Genomic DNA, 21434 nt, shown 5'->3' with positions numbered 1-21434 from the left:
AAATTGAATTTAAACAATTGATCAATGACATGTCTATTAATCCTTGATTACTTTGAAATTTTGCAAGCATAAAAAATATACAAAAATAATGTAATCTAATATTGGATTTATCGAAATTCACATTCAACTAAAAAATATTGAGTGGTGTGTCATTTCTTAAAGTTACACTTAGTGTACCTTAAACCCCCACCATTTATATTAATTACATCATATAGTCTTACATGTATCGTTGTCCTGTGTATTTTATTATAGGTACATGTTTTCAAACAATCCCATTCTCAAAAAGCTAAAAAAAAAGTTTTGCAGCAGAAAACCACAAATGAATGGCTTAATCAACAGCTCATATTCAAACACAGTGCTCTCCCACTCCAGAAGAAAGCGTCAAATACAATGGCTCTCCAAAAGGAAAGCGTTCAACAGTTCTGCACTTAACAAGAAGAACACTTCTTCTACCAATCATAAATTCATAAATGGACATTCTGGCATTTTACCCCCTTTTATGTTTTTAATTGGCAAAATGCCCCTATTCGAAACTATATAGGGGTATGCCCCTGTTTCAATACTTGATTACCCTAAATCGAGTTTTAATGAAATACTCGATTTCTAGGAAATCGAGTTTCATGCAAAAAATTTTACAAGTGTGATTGCCCAATATTTAGGGAGACCTATAGCGGCGTTTTTAACCTATATGTGACGTTTTTAACCCTATAGTGAGCGTTTTTCTGGAAAAATTTTTATTTGCCAGTTTCAGTGGCCAAATATAGCGAGTTTTTAATCCTATATGTGGCGTTTTTCTGGAAAATTTTTTATATGCAGGTTTCAGTGGACCTATAGCGGCGTTTTTTATCCCTATAGTGGCGTTTTTAACCCCTATAGTGACGTTTTGGAACTCGATTTTCCATTTAATCGAGTTTCATGCATTTTTTTTTTTTTTTTTTTTTTTTTAAGTTTGATCAGGCATAACTCGATTTTAAGGTCATCGAGTATCGAAACAGGGGCACGAACCTATATAGTTTCAAAACAGGGGCATATTGCTAAATTTTTTTAAAATTAAGGGCAAAAGGCCAGAATGCCCAATCATAAATTCATAAATGAAACAGTGTTGAACTTGCATCAGTTCAATCACCACCTTCTAGAAGGTAATACATCCATACTTCCACAATGTTAATGGGTCAGCCATTTTAAAGAAAAAATGACTTAAAAGAGAATATGCTTTACCTTTTTTTCAAAAAGTTACAATGGGAAAAGGAAAATTTGAATCTTGAAAACAACACCTGTAGGTGCAAGTTGAGTTACAATACTCTTAGCAAAGAGTATGCTTCTTTAAAGACCCATCTATTGGTACGATGAAAGTTAAAGTAGTTTTGATCTCACCTAGTTACTAAATGTAAAAATTCATAAATGTCCATTAGAAGAAAATTTAACTGCACAATACCAAATTACTCCAGATGGGACTACTAAAAAATGTGCAACTAAACTAAGTAGAGTATTTTCAAAGATATCATACTCGACCATCAAAACTGTTAAATTAATTTTCAAGGCTGACTAATACAACTGTAACACAAAATACAAAAATATTAAATTTACAGTAGGCCTCCTAAGTTTCTTCCATGATCACTATTCAAAAGTATCAGTTCATCTTGTCTTTCATCACAAGAAGTGGCCCCTTCTTCCTCATCATGTTCATCATCAGAATCCCCATCAACAAACCTGGGAACCCTGTTTAGTCTATGTTCATTGCTAGATTGATCCAAATTTCCTGCAATTTGATTAGCTTCCTCTTGTTCTTCTACTGTTTTAGCCAAAGACAACAGAACATTCTTTGCTTTCTGATCAGGAGGAAACCCACAAGACTCCATTTCCTTGTACCAAACAACAGCACTGCCAAAATCCCTGTTTTTGCCATATGCATCCATAATTGTGGTCAAGACTGTTTGATTTGCTTTGACACCACATGCCTGCATTTCTTCATATTTCTCCATCATCTTCTCAAGGTTATTTATCTTTGCATACCCTTTGATCAATGCCCCATAAGTGACAACATTGGGTTCAAATCCATCTTGTTTTAGTCTTCTGAAGAAATTTTCAGCACCCTCCATATCAGAAGCATTCACATAAGCCGATAACATAGTCGTATAGGAGCAAAGATCTGGGGTAAATCTGCAAAAGCAAACAATGATAAAGAGTAGTGCACACTTGTCATTAAGACAGCAAATGTACATGGGCAGCTATCACTCTGTTAAGCACCCTTGTCAATATCCATTACTCCTATACATTATTTTCCATCCAGAAGGGCATGCATTTGGTCATTGCATTAATACTCTCCCATTCTTGACATTGAATAATAGTCGTAACAAAAGTACTTCATGATCCTTTGCTCTGTCAGACACTTGAAAGGATTACAGAGAACCTGTTTTTTGAGGTTCTATACTTGGCAAGTCTATATAGGGTGACTGGATTTTTATCTGACTAATAAGAGTTTCAAATGAACATCTACAAAGAATCCTCATGCTCAAAAGAGAATGTACAAAGCGAACCAGTTTACTATACAAGACAGAAAACAAAATACCAAGGGAGAAAGGGGGAAGGAATTAAGCAGAAGGATAGGTGGATGCACCATGAACACTGTCTGAGGAGAAATTTATGCTACAAAGAAAGAGAGACGGATAGTAGAAGTGGATTATTTATTTTCCTTTTTTTAAGAAAAAAAGGAAAAGAAACACAGAAAAGACCAAACAGACATCTGGATGGAAACAACACTGCACCAACGAACAGACTCAGGACCAACAGACACCTGGATGGAAACACAGGCAAACAGGCAATCTAGAGAGAGACGCATGGATGGACATGCATAGCAGTGTAACAACACTGAGTGATCACTTGCTAGCAATGATATACTTAGGCAATTCCTAATATAAAATATCTCTGAAAAAGAAATTAGCACTAGAAGTTTTAAGACTTGAGATTGAGTTAGCAATGACAAGACATGGATGACCTCATGGAGGACATGGACCCAACAACTTCTAGGTCCTTCCAGAATATAGCTCAATGATACCAACCTATGTACTTCATTAACTGGACCAATTTAAGCCTCACAAAAAGAAAGAGAGATACAATTAAATATCTAGTCAAAATCATTTTCTAATATCTGAAACAGGTCAGCTTCTGAAAAGAGTTCATGCAGGAGTAGGTTATATTCTTATTAACATTATTGAGCACAACGGAAAGAGCTTCTGTCTTTGAGAAATCAACAAAAAGAAGCCTCAAAAAATTTTGCTATGAATAAATTTGAACTTGTATAAAGTGCATATGGTGATTTGGGGATAGAAAGTGTAGAGTAATCACAATGCAGGTAATCACATTACCTGTCCCTTTTCATACTCTTAAACACAGTGCGAGCTTGCTCCACCATCCCCGAGATCGCAAATGCATCAAGCAAGATGTTATAAGCTTTGTGGGTTGGTCTGGAGAAAAGACAAAATGACAGGTGTTGTAATCTTCAAAACCAATAGAAATATCTAATAAACGAATAGTAGTTAGCCATTGGCTAGTCAGTTGCCATCAGCTTGTCTTGGTAAAGCAATCAGCATAACAAAAACCAACCCAGAAACTAAAAGTTCAGACTTCTGCCTGAAAAAATAACCGACAAAAAACAAGGCGAATAATTCCTAACCCAATCTATATTTATATATATTTAAAAGCTGAAGCGTAGCATTTATTATTAATACACTCCTGTTGAGCCACATCAGCAGCCACACCATCCACCTATTTTCAACTCTCTCCCTCTCTCTCTCTCTCTCTCTCTCTCATATTTTTAACTCTTTTTCTTATTATTAATCCCCAAATTATTGTTACACTTTTTCCAAACTTTCCCCTCCCATTTACTTTTTGATCTCTCCACTACTATCTACCTTAATATCACCCTTCCTCTATCCCTTTATCTTCTTTTATTTTTGCCTCTTCTTATTCTCATCATTTTACTACAAATTTGCAATTATCTCACATTCTATACATAGCTTTCCCAATTCCCACAAATATATACATATACATACATATATATATATATATATATCTCAAATTTTTTTCCCCATTTTTTGGTGGATTTTTTAATCTTGCATCTCTATTTTAAGTTGATTAACTTTTGTGTTCTTTAGAGCTCTACTTTGGGTTAATCTAATTTAGTTTTGTGTTTTTAAATTGTTATCTTTTTTCTTTTATTTGATTTCATAAATGTTATCCTATTGTATTATAAAGATAGTGTATACGAATATAGTCGTATTCTATTACATAGCAGGACTATGATAATTTGGAGTTTATTAATTTTTTTTTTATAAGTGGTGTTTATTACTATATCTTTTAATTTTTTTTTTTCTTCTCATCTAATTTTCTATAAATTTGTTATTATCTCTCACATTCTCGCTTGAAAAAATGATTATTTTCTCTCTCAATTTTTTATTATTTCTTACAGATCTTTTTTATATTGATAAAACATTGTGTTTTTTTATAACTCTATTTTAGGTTAATACCTTTAGGTGTTGTATTTTTAAGTTCCCCAACACAAGTAGTCTCTCTCCCTCTTATAACTTTGGTTTGATTTTTGTCTGAGTTAATACTTAGCTATTTTGGAAGTAAGTATTTAAATTGATATCAAAACACAATATCAGCTATGGATTTGAATGTGTCTATCAATTATTTGAGTAATATTAAAAACTAATTTTGCTATGAGTTTTAATTATCATGATAACCTCCTTTAAAATAACGAGGAATTTGAATAATTTATTTGAAACTTCAAAAGTTTAGCTGTAGAGAAAAAAATTGGAAAAACATAGCACACTATAACATAATTTCAAAAAATATGAACCAGCTCATAAAGGAATAATATCAATCAAACACTACACCAAAAATAATAGAATGATATATTGGTAGAGATAGAAAGAAGAAAAATCATTTTAGAAATTGTTTAATTTTTGGGAAAAACAAATTACCTTCATAAAAGTAGAGACCTCACACGGGAGAGCATAAGGTTCTACCATGTGGTGCACTCTTTAAAGATAATTGAAACACTCTTAAACCACATTAGATATAAGAACAAATTTAAAAATAGGGACTCTTTATTTCCTTTAGTTGAATGTTTCAAGACTACTTTTTGTTTCCTTTAATTCAATGTTTCAAGACTACTATTTGTTTCGTTTAGTTCAACATTTCAAGACTTTTCCTCTCTCTCACATGCACTAAACTCTTTGCATTTTCATTCACTATTTTCACTTCTACTCCTTTATATGCCCACAACCCTCATGACATCTCATCTCAAATACACCTAGACAAAAAATGATGTCATTTACCTTCAACTTTTCAACGACACCTACATAACTCCAATATTGTTGAATCATTTGACCCTAGTCCGTATGAGTAGGCTATGACCAAGGAAGAGAGCTTGCGTTTTTAATTCCGTGACTAGTTTACAGTTTGATGTTGAAGTTGGATGCTGTGGATTTTGTGAAGATTGTGATTTGCTTTGAGTTTTTGGGTGTTTGGGATTTTGGTTTGGGAAAGTCATAAATGTATTTTGTTTTAGAACTCAAGGAAAAAAAAAAAAAACCTTCTAATTGATTATTTATGAAGTTGGCTTCTTTTGTTTTTTTTTTTTTTAGAACTCATAATTTGCAAGTTTCTTTGCAGTTTCTTTTACTGCTATTTTGTGCAGTATGAGCCATAGTGATAAAAGTAAAAATTGATGGTGATTTCAAAGTGTTTTTCATTTTTTAAAGGATACGGAAGTCCAACTAAAGGCAATTAAATTTTGATAAATAGAACTGTTTTTATCCAATTTCTCTTTGTTTAATCATATTCTCTTTATGTTACTTACAAATGATTTCCTTAATTTCATTGAGATAATGAATTGGGTGTTTGAGATTGGGGTCTTCATATTTGGTTGTGAGAATAGAGTGGTTGAGGAAGCATTTGGGAGATTGCTTAAATTTATGTAATTTAAGGATTAAAAAGTATTTTATGCCTTAAATTTGTGTTTATAGATTTCAAAATCATTTAATCAATTTAAAAAATAAAGTTTTCTTTTAACAATAAATATTATAATTTGTTATTGTGTTATTGTATTATACAATTTTTTTTAATAAAATATGAATTAAGAAAATCAAGTTTCAAAGTATATAACAATATTGTGAACAAACATAAATATTATATGTAGGTCTTAATATACATAAAAATGATTTCAAATGAAATTGTAACGTATCCGCGCAGCACGCGGGACATCATCTAATTCTTCTTAAAGTATCAATATAGTTATAGGTTGGTTTACTGAGTTCATAATGCAATCATGATGTTTTATTGACCTCGTTTGGGAGAGCTGGATTTTGAACTCTCCAAAGCGCCAGAAGAGAAAAATAAACAAAGACGATAAGCCAAATTTATTCTTTCAAATTCAGACAGAAAAATGTGTGCAAAGAAGCCCACCAACTAATTTAGCTTTACCAGGTTGAGTGAGCTTCAGGTTAAATCAGTTCAACTGATACAACCCATTTTTTTTCATATTTAACTTTCAAGACCTATAGCTCCCTATAAAAGAAGAAAAGTTAGAGCATCCACATCAGTGGATGTAAAATCATGTAAAATAGAAAGAAAAAAAAAAAAAAAAAACCGTTTTTACACATTTTGCCTCAAAAATACACTACATCAGTGCTTCTAAAAATGTCTAAAATTGTGTATATCTTTACACGAGCTACAGTAACCGTATAATTTTACACGGTTACTGTAACTTGTGTAAAGATTATTTTATTAATTTCTGTTCGCTCCTTTTTTCCTCTCTCTTCTCCGTTCTCAACAAACTCAGTAGCTTCACCACTTCTCATCTTCTTCTTTTTCTTCAGATGCACACAAACACACCCACACACAAACACATCCACACAGACAAATCCACACAAAGATTCACTTGCTCAAAAAAAAAAAAAAAAAAAACACATAAGAGATACACAAACACACCCACACACAAACAAACCCACACGGACAAACAACAAAGAGACAGATCAGAGCCTGATCGGAACTTGACTGAAACAATCAGAGCTCGTTGATGTGTGGATCAAAGCTAGGTGAGATCGGAGCTCGTTGATGCATGGATCGGAGCTAGGTGAGATCAAAGCTATGAGGGAGAGTTGATGTGTGGGATCGGAGCTGTGAGGGGTGGGATTGGAGCTGTGAGGGAGAGTGATGTGTGGGATCGGAGCTATAAGGGTGAGATCGGAGTTGTGAGGGAGAGTGAGGGGTGGGATCAGAGCTGTGAGGGGTGGGATCGGAGTGGGATCAAAGCTGTGAGGTGAGATCAGAGTTGTGAGGGAGAGTGAGGGGTGGGATTGGAGTTGTAAAGGGTGGGATCGGAGTGGGATCAGAGTTGTGAGGTGAGATCGGAGTTGTGAGGGAGAGTGAGGGGTGGGATCAGAGCTGTGAGGGAGAGTGATGTGTGGGTATGGAGATGGGTATAGAGAGAGAACAAAAAATCAGAAAAAATGAGAGGAGAAAGAGAGACCGCGCGTATTACCAATGGTAGTTGAGAGAAATAATAAAAAAATGGATAAAATTGATTATTTAAATAAAAAAAGAGATAGAATAGATAAACTGATGTAGGTGTTTTGTAAAAGTGAATGTGTAAAATAGAAAAAGTAAGTTTTTAATGTAAAAATGGATGTGTATAATGCATGAGCTGATGTGAATGCTCTTAAGAACGTGCCTACACACCTGACACCAGCATCGAGCATCTCCTCAAAAACAGCTAGCGCTTCGTCCTCCCTTCTCGCTTTCCCATAAGCATTAATAAGTAGGGCATAGCTGACAACATCAGGTTGAAGACCAGATCTTTGCATCTAAAAATCATGAATATACTTCAAAAATCTGATGAATGTAATATTAACAAGAGATTAAATGACAGGGTGCGCAGAAAAATGAAGATTCAAAGAGGTATTTAAAAATAAATAAATAGATAAAAACTATCCTCACAAAGCATCAGGGCATATTCCAGAATTTCTCTTTGGTATTTACAGGTTCATCAAGAGATAATACAATCAGCTAGGTGCATGAAGTCAATCACTTGGCCCACAGTTTCCGCACAAATATCAACTTCATGATCATTGAAAAACCAGTTCTCTTTACCAAAAGGATCTATTTACATAGAACTATCAAGTATCCTTCTTCTTTTTTGTGATGAAGTACAATTATTATGAGTTAACTTATTATGTTTCCATGTCACTAGCGTAAATACATTACTAACGCTATTCAATGACAGAAGGTTACCTTAAAAATGTCAACGTAAACAGGCTTGTACACCCTCAAGTCTTATCCAAAACAGACGTCAAACCCATTTTTCCCATATTGGTTTGTCATATGAATTGTGTCCATCAAGAAAGAAAACACCACCCACCTCATTTAAAATCATGGATCGGAGCTGTGAAGGGTGGGATCGGAGCTGTGAGGTGAGATCGGAGTTGTGAGGGAGAGTGAGGGGTGGGATCAGAGCTGTGAGGGAGAGTGATGTGTGGGTATGGAGATGGGTATGGAGATGGGTATAGAGAGAGAACAAGAAATTAGAAAAAATGAGAGGAGAAAGAGAGACCGCACGTATTACCAATGGTAGTTGAGAGAAATAATAAAAAAATGGATAAAATTGATTATTTAAATAAAAAAAGGGATAGAATAGATAAACTGATGTAGGTGTTTTGTAAAAGTGAATGTGTAAGATAGAAAAAGTAAGTTTTTAATGTAAAAATAGATGTGTATAATGCATGAGCTGATGTGAATGCTCTTAAGAACGTGCCTACACACCTGACACCAGCATCGAGCATCTCCTCAAAAACAGCTAGCGCTTCGTCCTCCCTTCTCGCTTTCCCATAAGCATTAATAAGTAGGGCATAGCTGACAACATCAGGTTGAAGACCAGATCTTTGCATCTAAAAATCATGAATATACTTCAAAAATCTGATGAATGTAATATTAACAAGAGATTAAATGACAGGGTGCGCAGAAAAATGAAGATTCAAAGAGGTATTTAAAAATAAATAAATAGATAAAAACTATCCTCACAAAGCATCAGGGCATATTCCAGAATTTCTCTTTGGTATTTACAGGTTCATCAAGAGATAATACAATCAGCTAGGTGCATGAAGTCAATCACTTGGCCCACAGTTTCCGCACAAATATCAACTTCATGATCATTGAAAAACCAGTTCTCTTTACCAAAAGGATCTATTTACATAGAACTATCAAGTATCCTTCTTCTTTTTTGTGATGAAGTACAATTATTATGAGTTAACTTATTATGTTTCCATGTCACTAGCGTAAATACATTACTAACGCTATTCAATGACAGAAGGTTACCTTAAAAATGTCAACATAAACAGGCTTGTACACCCTCAAGTCTTATCCAAAACAGACGTCAAACCCATTTTTCCCATATTGGTTTGTCATATGAATTGTGTCCATCAAGAAAGAAAACACCACCCACCTCATTTAAAATCAGAACAACTGAAAGGATCTCCTTACAGGTTTATGCCATATTTGAGAACTTCAATAGAGAACGTGTTATCTACATGCTGACTAACAGTATCAGGGAACTAACAGACATACTTTAAGAAATGCAATGATGGATTTGAGAAAAAGATGTTTACAATTAGGTTGCAATAGTTTGATGCAGTCAGACTATTAACTGATTTCTGATTGTCAGTTTTGGAGAAGCCTGAACTCTCCTATTGAAAATGAATAAAGAAGATATGGATCGATGAAGAGGATTCTGGGGTACTATGGAACCCAGTGATTGAGTAATTTTGGACAATGATAGGCTGGTATCTCAGTGCACCTTTGAGAGGGGTGCAAAAGATCAAGATGTTTGGTTTTGTTTCTGGAAAAAGCTTCACTAGTTAATTGTAATAGAAGGCAGTATATCAAACCCAATAAATCTACAAGAAGGTTGTATATATGCCCCATTGGTTGGGAAGGCTTGACCTGAGGAACAACCTCACTACCAGAATTCCAGTTAATCAAATTTTTAGTAGTGTCACTTAGACATTATGGGGGTTATTACTATTCTTACGTTCTGTTAAATTGTTATGACTGCACATGGAGAATCTAGCTTTTTTGCAACTTGACAAAACGCCATACACTGCTACTCCATGATTTCACATGGAGAACCTGCTCAATGCAGATACTTAACTTTTTCCCAAATCTACGTATCTCTTGATCAAAGTCAACACTAAATGGTCATAAATCAATCTGTTCACGTCTCACCCCAAAGTTGCCCCAATAGATTATCTTGACTTGATTGGGATCAATCTAAATAGTCAAATTTACTATATCTCCTATTTTCAAGGAATTTGCCTTCATCTTCCATAGGTAGTCCATAGAATTCAACCTCAAAAAGAAACTGTTAAATTACCACTCATCCCAATGGATTACGCTGATAGAAAGTAGGAAATCTAATCATTCAATTATTCTTCTAACACTTCCCCTCATATGTAGGCACAGACTTTCCCTCAAAAATAAGGCACAATATGTGGAATTATAGACTTAAATGGCAGATATAAAGAGAACTGCTTGTTTTGGTACCATGTTAAAAACAATCATTCCCAAAAATTTAAGCATTTGACCTCTACAATTTAAGTATGAACCTTATCCCAAAGTTTTTTACCCACCAATGAACGTTTGCCTTAGGATAGAATCCTTTAGAGCCCTTCCTCCATACCACCTATCATACCAAAATTTGACCCTCCTGCCATCCCCAATTTTGAAACAAATATTGGCAGCAAATTTATCCCATCCAGGTATTATGTTCCAAAGACTAAAGCCCCCATTGGGTCTTCTAACCACTTTGGAAGCCCAATCACCCCATAATACCCCATATTTTGCGCCTATGACATGTCTCCAAAACTGATGGCTCTCCTCTCCCAACCTCCATAACCACATCTAACAACAAAGCCTGACTGAAGGTTCCTCACTCCCAAACCACCAGTTTTTTTGGGAGAGCACACCACACTCCAATTTACCAAATGGAATTTGAATTCCCCATCTCTCCCACCCCGCAGAAAATTTTGTTGATGCATAGGAAAGTAAACAAAGAAAGAAAACAAATTGGAAGGATAGATAATGTACTCAAGTAAGATCATAAGGATCCCCTTCAATAGGTAGAAATTTTTGCATTGAACTAGCCTTTTCTCTGTCATTTCAACAACCATGTTCCAAACTGCACTAGTTTTATATGATGAACCCAGCTACGTAGCCAAATAGTTCATACAGTAAAGATCCCACTTTACAATCCAATAGTGTGGCCAATCTATGTTTTGAAGTAAGTTAATCACCAAGCCCATAATTGCTTCAAAACATAAAATCATAGCACGGATTTACCAGACATTAGAAGCTAAAATATCACAAAACAAGAAAGTGTCATTAGCAAGCATAAGATGTGAAACAGTTAGAGCTTCTCTATTTCCTCCCTCCACTTGGAACTCGACTATGAAACCTCCCTCCACAGATCTCACCAACATGCCACTCAAGACCTCATCCCCAACACTGTTTCAAGCCTATTAGCTAGCATTCATATTTAATACCACCAAAAGTTTAAGAAACAGTATCAACTAACATAAACCCACCTCAATCCTAGATAAATGAGACTGCTCATCCTTCTGTCCTTAAGGACATCCATCAACATTCCTTTGATGTCTTGTTCATTTTCGTATTTCTCTATTTTTATAATTTGTATTCTTTGAAATTGGACTGCACAAATCCCATGTGTCTGCCTATTTTCCTTCTTCAATAAATTTTTTTTACTTATCAAAAAATATAATAAAAATTTTGTTAAAAAAAAATCCATCAACATTGCTAAATCATAAGAATTTTAGGGACTCTTTTTAAACATGTTAAGGAAATCAGCATTGCTAAAACATAAGAATTTTAAGGACATTTTTTTAACATATTAAGGAAGTAAAACATAGATATATAGCTTATTCTTAGATAGCTCACCAGCTAAAACACATATTAGCTGGTGATTTCTTAAAATTAATTACAAAATATCTCTATATCAAGAGGGAATTTCATAATGAAAGATACATTTGAAGTTTCAAATTCCTAGGAATAATAATGGAAATTGTAGAATGTCTAGAAACAGCATATTAGAGTACTAATGCTGCATGCTTATTGTCTATAATCAAAATAATTTTTAGCTAGTGACTGTCAGTGCATATTATATTCCGGTTACATGAAAGATAAGTCAGAAAGTTCTTAATTTTACCTGGTCATACATCTTTGAAACTTCCTTGTAATTAGTCTCAAATGACATTAAGCTATTATAAGTAACTGTTGATTGTTGAACTCCTCTCTCAGCCATGAGTGCAAATACTTTTCGAGCTTTCTCATAATTCCTTGCCTTCTTATGCATATAGATCATGATGTGAAACATCTTTTGGTCTGGCTTTAAAGGTGATTTTTCCTCATTCAAAAGGGTCTCAAAAACGTCTTCAGCTTCCTTGAACTTACCTCCCTGCAGTAGCAACAGTCACTCATGAAATTGCAAGATAATTTAAATTATGAATTACATCTTAGGTTAGAGAGTCACTCCCACTATATAAAAAAAACTTACACAAAAAAATAAAAATAAAAGAAGAAGAAGAAAACTCATCCCATCTCTGTGTATGGTATCATAAATATATTATGATACACATGAAGTTGGGGATGCAACGTGTCTAGGTGTTCAATTTACCTATTTTAAAAAGTTTCTACCATTTTTGAGTGTTCATTAGTTTGATTAGTTTGTTGAGAATCCATAGTCAACGCCAAATATTGAGGGACTAAGGCTTGGTTGTTTTTGTTATTGTTGTTGGAAGTCCAATAGCCATAACAAACATGTCAGGTCTTTATCCAGTCAAAGCTTAGAGTTCCATCAACTTTCAGTTGTGGATTCAAGGCTCATTACGTTCTTTGTAGGGTCAGAATTCAGTCAAATCTAAGACTATCAACAACTTTCACTTTCAAAGTAGTGGCAGAAAACTATTACTTTCTAAAGCAGTTTATGTCAAGACTCAAAAATGCCTGTAGTGACAATTTTAGATCATAACTTCAATAGATCAGATTTTGTTGAAGGCTGTGAGCCAGCCATAAAGGACCTGCAATTCAGGCATAGTTCAGATGGTCTTTTTCATTAATAGATTTTCAAAATTTATTGTTTTCAAATTTTTTCAAGTTAAACCTAAAGTTCTAGTTCTATGAGTACCAATTTTTTTTTTTTTTGATAAGTAATAAAGATTTATTGATATTTCAACCTCAAAAAGAAACTGTTAAATTACCACTCATCCCAATGGATTACGCTGATAGAAAGTAGGAAATCTAATCATTCAATTATTCTTCTAACACTTCCCCTCATATGTAGGCACAGACTTTCCCTCAAAAATAAGGCACAATATGTGGAATTATAGACTTAAATGGCAGATATAAAGAGAACTGCTTGTTTTGGTACCATGTTAAAAACAATCATTCCCAAAAATTTAAGCATTTGACCTCTACAATTTAAGTATGAACCTTATCCCAAAGTTTTTTACCCACCAATGAACGGTTGCCTTAGGATAGAATCCTTTAGAGCCCTTCCTCCATACCACCTATCATACCAAAATTTGACCCTCCTGCCATCCCCAATTTTGAAACAAATATTGGCAGCAAATTTATCCCATCCAGGTATTACTTTGGAGTTCTTTTCTACCCTTAGTAGTGCTTCTTAAGTTGCTTCTCTTATTCTGTTTTTAGTTGTTTTTGTTTGCTGTTTTTTGTGTTCACCATCATGAACACCTGTAATGGCTGTTTGCGTTCTTCTTGTTGAATAAAAGTCTTATTACTTATCAAAAAAAAAAAATGTTCCAAAGGCTAAAGCCCCCATTGGGTCTTCTAACCACTTTGGAAGCCCAATCACCCCGTAATACCCCATATTTTGCGCCTATGACATGTCTCCAAAACTGATGGCTCTCCTCTCCCAACCTCCATAACCACATCTAACAACAAAGCCTGACTGAAGGTTCCTCACTCCCAAACCACCAGTTTTTTTGGGAGAGCACACCACACTCCAATTTACCAAATGGAATTTGAATTCCCCATCTCTCCCACCCCACAGAAAATTTTGTTGATGCATAGGAATAGTAAACAAAGAAAGAAAACAAATTGGAAAGATAGATAATGTACTCAAGTAAGATCATAAGGATCCCCTTCAATAGGTAGAAATTTTTGCATTGAACTAGCCTTTTCTCTGTCCTTTCAACAACCATGTTCCAAACTGCACTAGTTTTATATGATGAACCCAACTACGTAGCCAAATAGTTCATACGGTAAAGATCCCACTTTACAATCCAATAGTGTGGCCAATCTATGTTTTGAAGTAAGTTAATCACCAAGCCCATAATTGCTTCAAAACATAAAATCATAGCACGGATTTACCAGACATTAGAAGCTAAAACATCACAAAACAAGAAAGTGTCATTAGCAAGCATAAGATGTGAAACAGTTAGAGCTTCTCTATTTCCTCCCTCCACTTGGAACTCGACTATGAAACCTCCCTCCACAGATCTCACCAACATGCCACTCAAGACCTCATCCCCAATACTGTTTCAAGCCTATTAGCTAGCATTCATATTTAATACCACCAAAAGTTTAAGAAACAGTATCAACTAATATAAACCCACCTCAATCCTAGATAAATGAGACTGCTCATCCTTCTGTCCTTAAGGACATCCATCAACATTCCTTTGATGTCTTGTTCATTTTCGTATTTCTCTATTTTTATAATTTGTATTCTTTGAAATTGGACTGCACAAATCCCATGTGTCTGCCTATTTTCCTTCTTCAATAAATTTTTTTTACTTATCAAAAAATATAATAAAAATTTTGTTAAAAAAAAATCCATCAACATTGCTAAATCATAAGAATTTTAGGGACTCTTTTTAAACATGTTAAGGAAATCAGCATTGCTAAAACATAAGAATTTTAAGGACATTTTTTTTAACATATTAAGGAAGTAAAACATAGATATATAGCTTATTCTTAGATAGCTCACCAGCTAAAACACATATTAGCTGGTGATTTCTTAAAATTAATTACAAAATATCTCTATATCAAGAGGGAATTTCATAATGAAAGATACATTTGAAGTTTCAAATTCCTAGGAATAATAATGGAAATTGTAGAATGTCTAGAAACAGCATATTAGAGTACTAATGCTGCATGCTTATTGTCTATAATCAAAATAATTTTTAGCTAGTGACTGTCAGTGCATATTATATTCCGGTTACATGAAAGATAAGTCAGAAAGTTCTTAATTTTACCTGGTCATACATCTTTGAAACTTCCTTGTAATTAGTCTCAAATGACATTAAGCTATTATAAGTAACTGTTGATTGTTGAACTCCTCTCTCAGCCATGAGTGCAAATACTTTTCGAGCTTTCTCATAATTCCTTGCCTTCTTATGCATATAGATCATGATGTGAAACATCTTTTGGTCTGGCTTTAAAGGTGATTTTTCCTCATTCAAAAGGGTCTCAAAAACGTCTTCAGCTTCCTTGAACTTACCTCCCTGCAGTAGCAACAGTCACTCATGAAATTGCAAGATAATTTAAATTATGAATTACATCTTAGGTTAGAGAGTCACTCCCACTATATAAAAAAAACTTACACAAAAAAATAAAAATAAAAGAAGAAGAAGAAAACTCATCCCATCTCTGTGTATGGTATCATAAATATATTATGATACACATGAAGTTGGGGATGCAACGTGTCTAGGTGTTCAATTTACCTATTTTAAAAAGTTTCTACCATTTTTGAGTGTTCATTAGTTTGATTAGTTTGTTGAGAATCCATAGTCAACGCCAAATATTGAGGGACTAAGGCTTGGTTGTTTTTGTTATTGTTGTTGGAAGTCCAATAGCCATAACAAACATGTCAGGTCTTTATCCAGTCAAAGCTTAGAGTTCCATCAACTTTCAGTTGTGGATTCAAGGCTCATTACGTTCTTTGTAGGGTCAGAATTCAGTCAAATCTAAGACTATCAACAACTTTCACTTTCAAAGTAGTGGCAGAAAACTATTACTTTCTAAAGCAGTTTATGTCAAGACTCAAAAATGCCTGTAGTGACAATTTTAGATCATAACTTCAATAGATCAGATTTTGTTGAAGGCTGTGAGCCAGCCATAAAGGACCTGCAATTCAGGCATAGTTCAGATGGTCTTTTTCATTAATAGATTTTCAAAATTTATTGTTTTCAAATTTTTTCAAGTTAAACCTAAAGTTCTAGTTCTATGAGTACCAATTTTTTTTTTTTTTTGATAAGTAATAAAGATTTATTGATATATAAAAAAAGACACCCAAGTACACAAGGAGAATATAGGGGTATACAATCAATTCCAAGAATTACATAAATCAAGTAAATCAAGAATTGAAAAAAAAAAAGATTGGTTTCTCAAAGCTGACAACCAGTCCAATAAGGTTCTAAAAAAGAATAACTTGAGATATGGCATAGTTCTCTCATTATCTTCAAAGCACTTGCTATTTCTTTCCCTCCAAAGACACCACATCAAACAATGGGGAACAACTATCCTTATATGAACATTTCAATGATGACCAAACCGACCGTGATAGCAAACTAGAAGCTCAACAACAGACTTTGGCATCAAGTTATAGGGCTTAAAAAAAAAATTTACCTCAACAAATATCTTAAGTATTATTTGATATGTTAAGGCTGAAGGTTGAGGGCCTGAAGACAACATCCTTCGAAATATTGCTTCAGCATTATTGTATCGGCCTCCTCTTCCATATGCTTCCATAAGAGCAGTGTGCGATATGACACTTGGTGCATAGCCCTTCTTATTCATCAAGCTAAAAACTCTCTCAGCCCTGTTGAAGTCCCCTTGCTTTCCATAAGCTGTTAGAAGCATGAGGAAATCCAGTTCACTAAACACCCACCAGCTTTGAGCCCTGAGCCATTCAAGGATCTACAATACAAAAGAAGACTAGTATGTAACATCGAATTAGAAGATCAAAAGCATATATTGACCACCAAAGTAATGAGTTTAGGAATAGTACATTTATTTTATTCCAAAGCACAAAAATGAAAGTTTGTGTATGTTAGAGATGGTAGCTCATATTCTGAATGAGAAAATAACACCGGTCTCTAGTTTGAGGACCTCATGGTATGGTAATCGTATATTGGGAAATTTAATGTACACTATTGGGCAGACAACAGTATAACTATGTTGTAATCTTTGAAAAAAAAAATTCATATACTGGAATGATCTGTTTGCTTGTTTCTGTGGATGTATGCACACTGTCAAACCATGAAAAGTTCTATGATTGTGTAAATAGAAATCTTCAACATTTATAGATAGAAGATAGATACCTCAATGACAAGTTTCCATTTGTTTAGTTGCTTAAATCTGAGCAAGGTCCCAAGGACCGTGTCTCTTGAAATGCCCTTGTTACTAACATTAAGTTGTTTGAGCACTGCAACTGCAGAACCCGTCTCCTGAATTTCAGTCATCAGTCTCCTCCAACTCTTCTGATCAGCTTCGTCAGCTGCATCTCGGAATACCTCCAAACCTTCCTTCTTCTTCTTCCTCTTCCTGGGTGCCAACATTCCCATACAAACAACAACACCCACTCTCCCTCGTATCCTTACATTGCTCACATTATTTACTACAATTGATTTATTACTGCAACATAACACAACAGCAACAACAAATGAATTATTACATATTCACTCAAAACTGCATAACAACATTCTCATTCATTGCAACAACATAGTATATTGGGAAATGAATATTGAAAAAAAAAAAATCAAAATCCAGTTTAGAATAAAGACAACCATCACAATCACATTAAAATACTGCTCACTATTTTGATAAAAACCAGCGACACCCAGAAACAAAGACCCTTAATGGAAAAATAAAAAGAGTGGCTGAAAACAGGAATAAAGGGGGTTTATTCTTTATTGGGGTTTATCAAATTCAAGTATTAGACGACGAGAGAAAGAGAGAGAAAACCTGCAATTAGTAAGAGGAACTGAAGAAATGAAGGGCTTGAGAAATAAGGTTTGAGGCATTGAGTTTGAGAGAGAAAAAAAAAATCTTATCTATTTAGACACTCTTGAGTCAGAGCTCTGCCTCATTCTCCGGGCGCGCCTTTCTTCGGGTTCGGAAAGGCTTATGACAAATTTATATTTTTTCAATAAGTCCAAACTACCCTCTACTAGCTCATACAAATTTCAATGCCTTCTTAAGAACAAAACCAAAACATATCATAGTACTTAAAGTGTTATTCTTTAGGTTTCTCTCTTAAAATTTAGCTATGTAGATTTTTTTTTTTATAAGATGAAAGTGTATTTTTTTAGTTAAGTAGTCACATGGTTGAATCTTAAAAGGTGAATCTAATGAATAGCACATAAAATACCGTATCTAAGTTTTGTCCATAATTTCTATATAAAAAAAAATTATGACTTAAATTTAAAAAAAAAAAAATTGATATGGATTTTAAATAGTTGTGAATCTTGGCATTCGAAATTGTTCAAAGTTGAATAGCTATTTGTTGCCAACGATAATAGGGCCTTGAAATGGGTGTGTCAGCTAGGCATAGTTCATAATCGGTGTTCCTTGAAGCCATCCCCATTGAGGAAATTTTCCATTTAACTCCATTTTAGGAACAATTTCGTTAGGTAGCAAAATTTCAAAACATATTAGCAAACTAACATCTCGAGTCTTTTAGCAAGTTCACTATAGCAACTCGAGCCTGAGAGACTCGAGTTCTATGTGTTGGCAGAGCTAAAGTGGACTTACAATCCACGTGAAACTAAAGTTTTAGACACTTAAGTTCCTTTCTTGTTCTTTGGCTAAAACTGTTCTTTAGTCACATACCCATGTTCTTCCTTCTTTCTCCATACCTAAATCAAAAACAACCTATGGATTCATAAATTCTCATACCTAAAAATCTCATTTCTCAAACACCCACACCAAAACCCAAAAATTAGAAAATACCCACACAAGAACAAATACCTAATTGGATCTTCTCCTTTAGCATCTTCTTATTCTAGATCTTTAATACTCCTACTCATATCAGATTCAAAGAACTCCCAACATCTTCTTTCTCCAGCGTTGTCATCTTCTTCTTTCTCTAGATTGTTTATCCAACGTCTTCTTTCTCCAGAACAGAGGTTCTATTATGCTTTTTTAGTTTTGCTCTATGGAACCCGAGTCTCAAGTTCCATATAGATTGTTTATCCACGTCATCTACGAACTCGTGTCTCTACCATTGAACTCGAGCTCGAGATGCTAGTTTGCTAATAAGTTTTGAAAATGTGTTTACTAACAAATATGTTTCAAAAAATAGGTTATATGGCAAGTTTCCTCCATCCCCATTTAATGCTTGAGTTCTCTTTGATTTCAATGCGCTTTGTCAGCAAAATTTGCAAAATAGCACTTTTTAAGAAAAATTTTAGATAAATAGCACCCAAACGAAATTATTTAGTTATATAGCACATTTTTGAAATTCGAGTTTGAGTTGGAACTTGAGTTTAATAAACTCAAGTTCCAAAAATGTGCTACATAACTAAATAACTTCATTTCAAAATTTTTCTAAAATTGTGCTATAGATCAAATTTTGCCGAGCTTTGTCTATTGGGGGAATGAAAGAAAAAAAGAAAAAAATACAGTGAAAGAGGGAATCTAAGAGAAAATGAAGAAAAGAAATAAAATATATATATAGTGAAATTGTGAAAGAGAATAAACACTACCATTGAACACCGAGACTTTCCTCTGTCACAGTATCCCCAGTTGTAGTTATTGCTGTGTAGCCACTGAAGGGAACAAAAAAATTTCTAAAACAATTCATTAGGGGTAATTTGCAGAGTTGCATAAGTTTGCCACACTATGTCGTTAGTTAGCAAGAATTGGAAAGAATTGAGGAGAATAACATCTTCAGCCTTTGAGACTCGAGTTCAGTGAAGAAATTGAGCCTCAAAGGCTCAAGTTTTGATTGTTGACGTGGAGATGTTTTTGCCACATAGAACTTGAGTCTTTAAGACTCAAGATTCATAGAAGAAGAAGAACGAAGATGACCATGAAGATGAAGAACCAGAAAGGAAGGAAGAAGTACCAAATCCGAAGACCTCTTTGGAGAACGCAGATTCGAAGAAGCATAACAGGGGAAGAAGAAGAAGAAGAACGGGCTGGAGGAGAGAAGAATAGGGGAAGAAGAAGAAGAAGCACAGGTTGGAGGAGAGAAGAACAGGGGAAGAAGAAGAAGAAGAAGCACGAGTTGGAGGAGAGAAGAGGAAGAAGAGAAGAAGAACAGGAGTTGGGAAAGTAAATGATGGAACTCGAGTTTTTAGACTTGAGTTCCACTTGGATTTTTTTCCACATCACCTGCCACTAATGGCAACTTAAGTTTTAAAAACTTGACTTTTATCTTAGAACTCGAGTCTTAGACACTCGAGATGTTAGTTTGCTGAATGGTTTTGCAAACTAGACAACTAACTAAATTATTATAAAAATGAAGCTAAATGCAAAAAAAAAAAAAAAAAATTCCAATTCATCAAGTTCTACCTGTTGTCCTTACGTGGATACGTAGTAAAAAAAAAAAAAAAAAGCCACATAGCACTTTTTTGTGTGCATAAAGGTGCTACAATTAGCTAAGTTTAATGATTAAATAATGCTACCGAATACCAATGCAACTTTTTAGCAATAATTTTCATAGTTTGTGAATTTATAGATTGAGAGGTTAATAGAGTAAAATGGGTGGGTTTATAGTATTACAATTAATTATTTTAACAATAATGAAATTTATTATGAATTATATTATAAGTATTTGTGAAAAACTAAATTTATTGTGAAATTTATTATAAGTATCGATTGTGTCTATTATTCACGTCATTTTAATTATGCTATATAACATTATTTTATTCCTTCTCAAAAAAAAAATATAACATTATTTTATTGGACAAACTAAACATGTGTAATATGATATATGACACTTAATGGAAAAATATAAATGGAGGGGCTAATGATACAAACAAGATACATCTTTATGAGGTAAAATCAAAATTCTAAAACTTTAGGATGTAAAATCCAAAGACTCCTAAACATTAAGGGTATAATTTGCACTTTAGCCTATTTTGATATCAAAATTAGTTTGACTTATATATACATATATATATATATATATTAAAAAAAAAAAAAAAAGCCACATAGCACTTTTTTGTGTGCATAAAGGTGCTACAATTAGCTAAGTTTAATGATTAAATAATGCTACCGAATACCAATGCAACTTTTTAGCAATAATTTTCATAGTTTGTGAATTTATAGATTGAGAGGTTAATAGAGTAAAATGGGTGGGTTTATAGTATTACAATTAATTATTTTAACAA

The 21434-nt window shown here is 33.9% G+C and overlaps 1 protein-coding gene across 1 annotated transcript; it reads right to left on the bottom strand.

Annotated features, from left to right (window-relative positions):
- Positions 1 to 1467: 1467 nt before the first annotated feature.
- Positions 1468 to 18212, bottom strand: LOC112030081 (pentatricopeptide repeat-containing protein At3g59040). Its single transcript, XM_065776690.1, has 7 exons — positions 18061 to 18212; positions 17418 to 17730; positions 16723 to 17013; positions 15351 to 15599; positions 8827 to 8951; positions 3366 to 3464; positions 1468 to 2160 (listed from the first exon to the last, which is right to left on the bottom strand). The coding sequence occupies exons 1-7, from the start codon at positions 18117 to 18119 to the stop codon at positions 1584 to 1586; spliced, it is 1713 nt and encodes a 570-aa protein (XP_065632762.1). The 5' UTR covers positions 18120 to 18212; the 3' UTR covers positions 1468 to 1583.
- Between the last annotated feature and the right edge of the window lie 3222 nt (positions 18213 to 21434).

The sequence above is a fragment of the Quercus suber genome, unplaced genomic scaffold (assembly GCF_002906115.3).
Source record: "Quercus suber isolate HL8 unplaced genomic scaffold, Cork oak 2.0 scaffold_140, whole genome shotgun sequence".
NCBI classification, from domain to species: domain Eukaryota; kingdom Viridiplantae; phylum Streptophyta; class Magnoliopsida; order Fagales; family Fagaceae; genus Quercus; species Quercus suber.
Note: the sequence above shows the minus strand (reverse complement) of the source record. Positions and strands in the feature narration are given on the sequence as shown.

Excerpts from the sequence above, each read along its gene's own strand:
- LOC112030081 (XM_065776690.1), bottom strand. The coding sequence starts at position 18,119 with ATGCCTCAAACCTTATTTCTCAAGCCCTTCATTTCTTCAGTTCCTCTT. Across the intron at positions 17,014-17,417 it reads AATGGAAACTTGTCATTGAG|ATCCTTGAATGGCTCAGGGC; the intron begins GTATCTATCTTC and ends TTTGTATTGTAG. Across the intron at positions 3,465-8,826 it reads ATGCTCGATGCTGGTGTCAG|ACCAACCCACAAAGCTTATA; the intron begins GTGTGTAGGCAC and ends TCTTTTCTCCAG.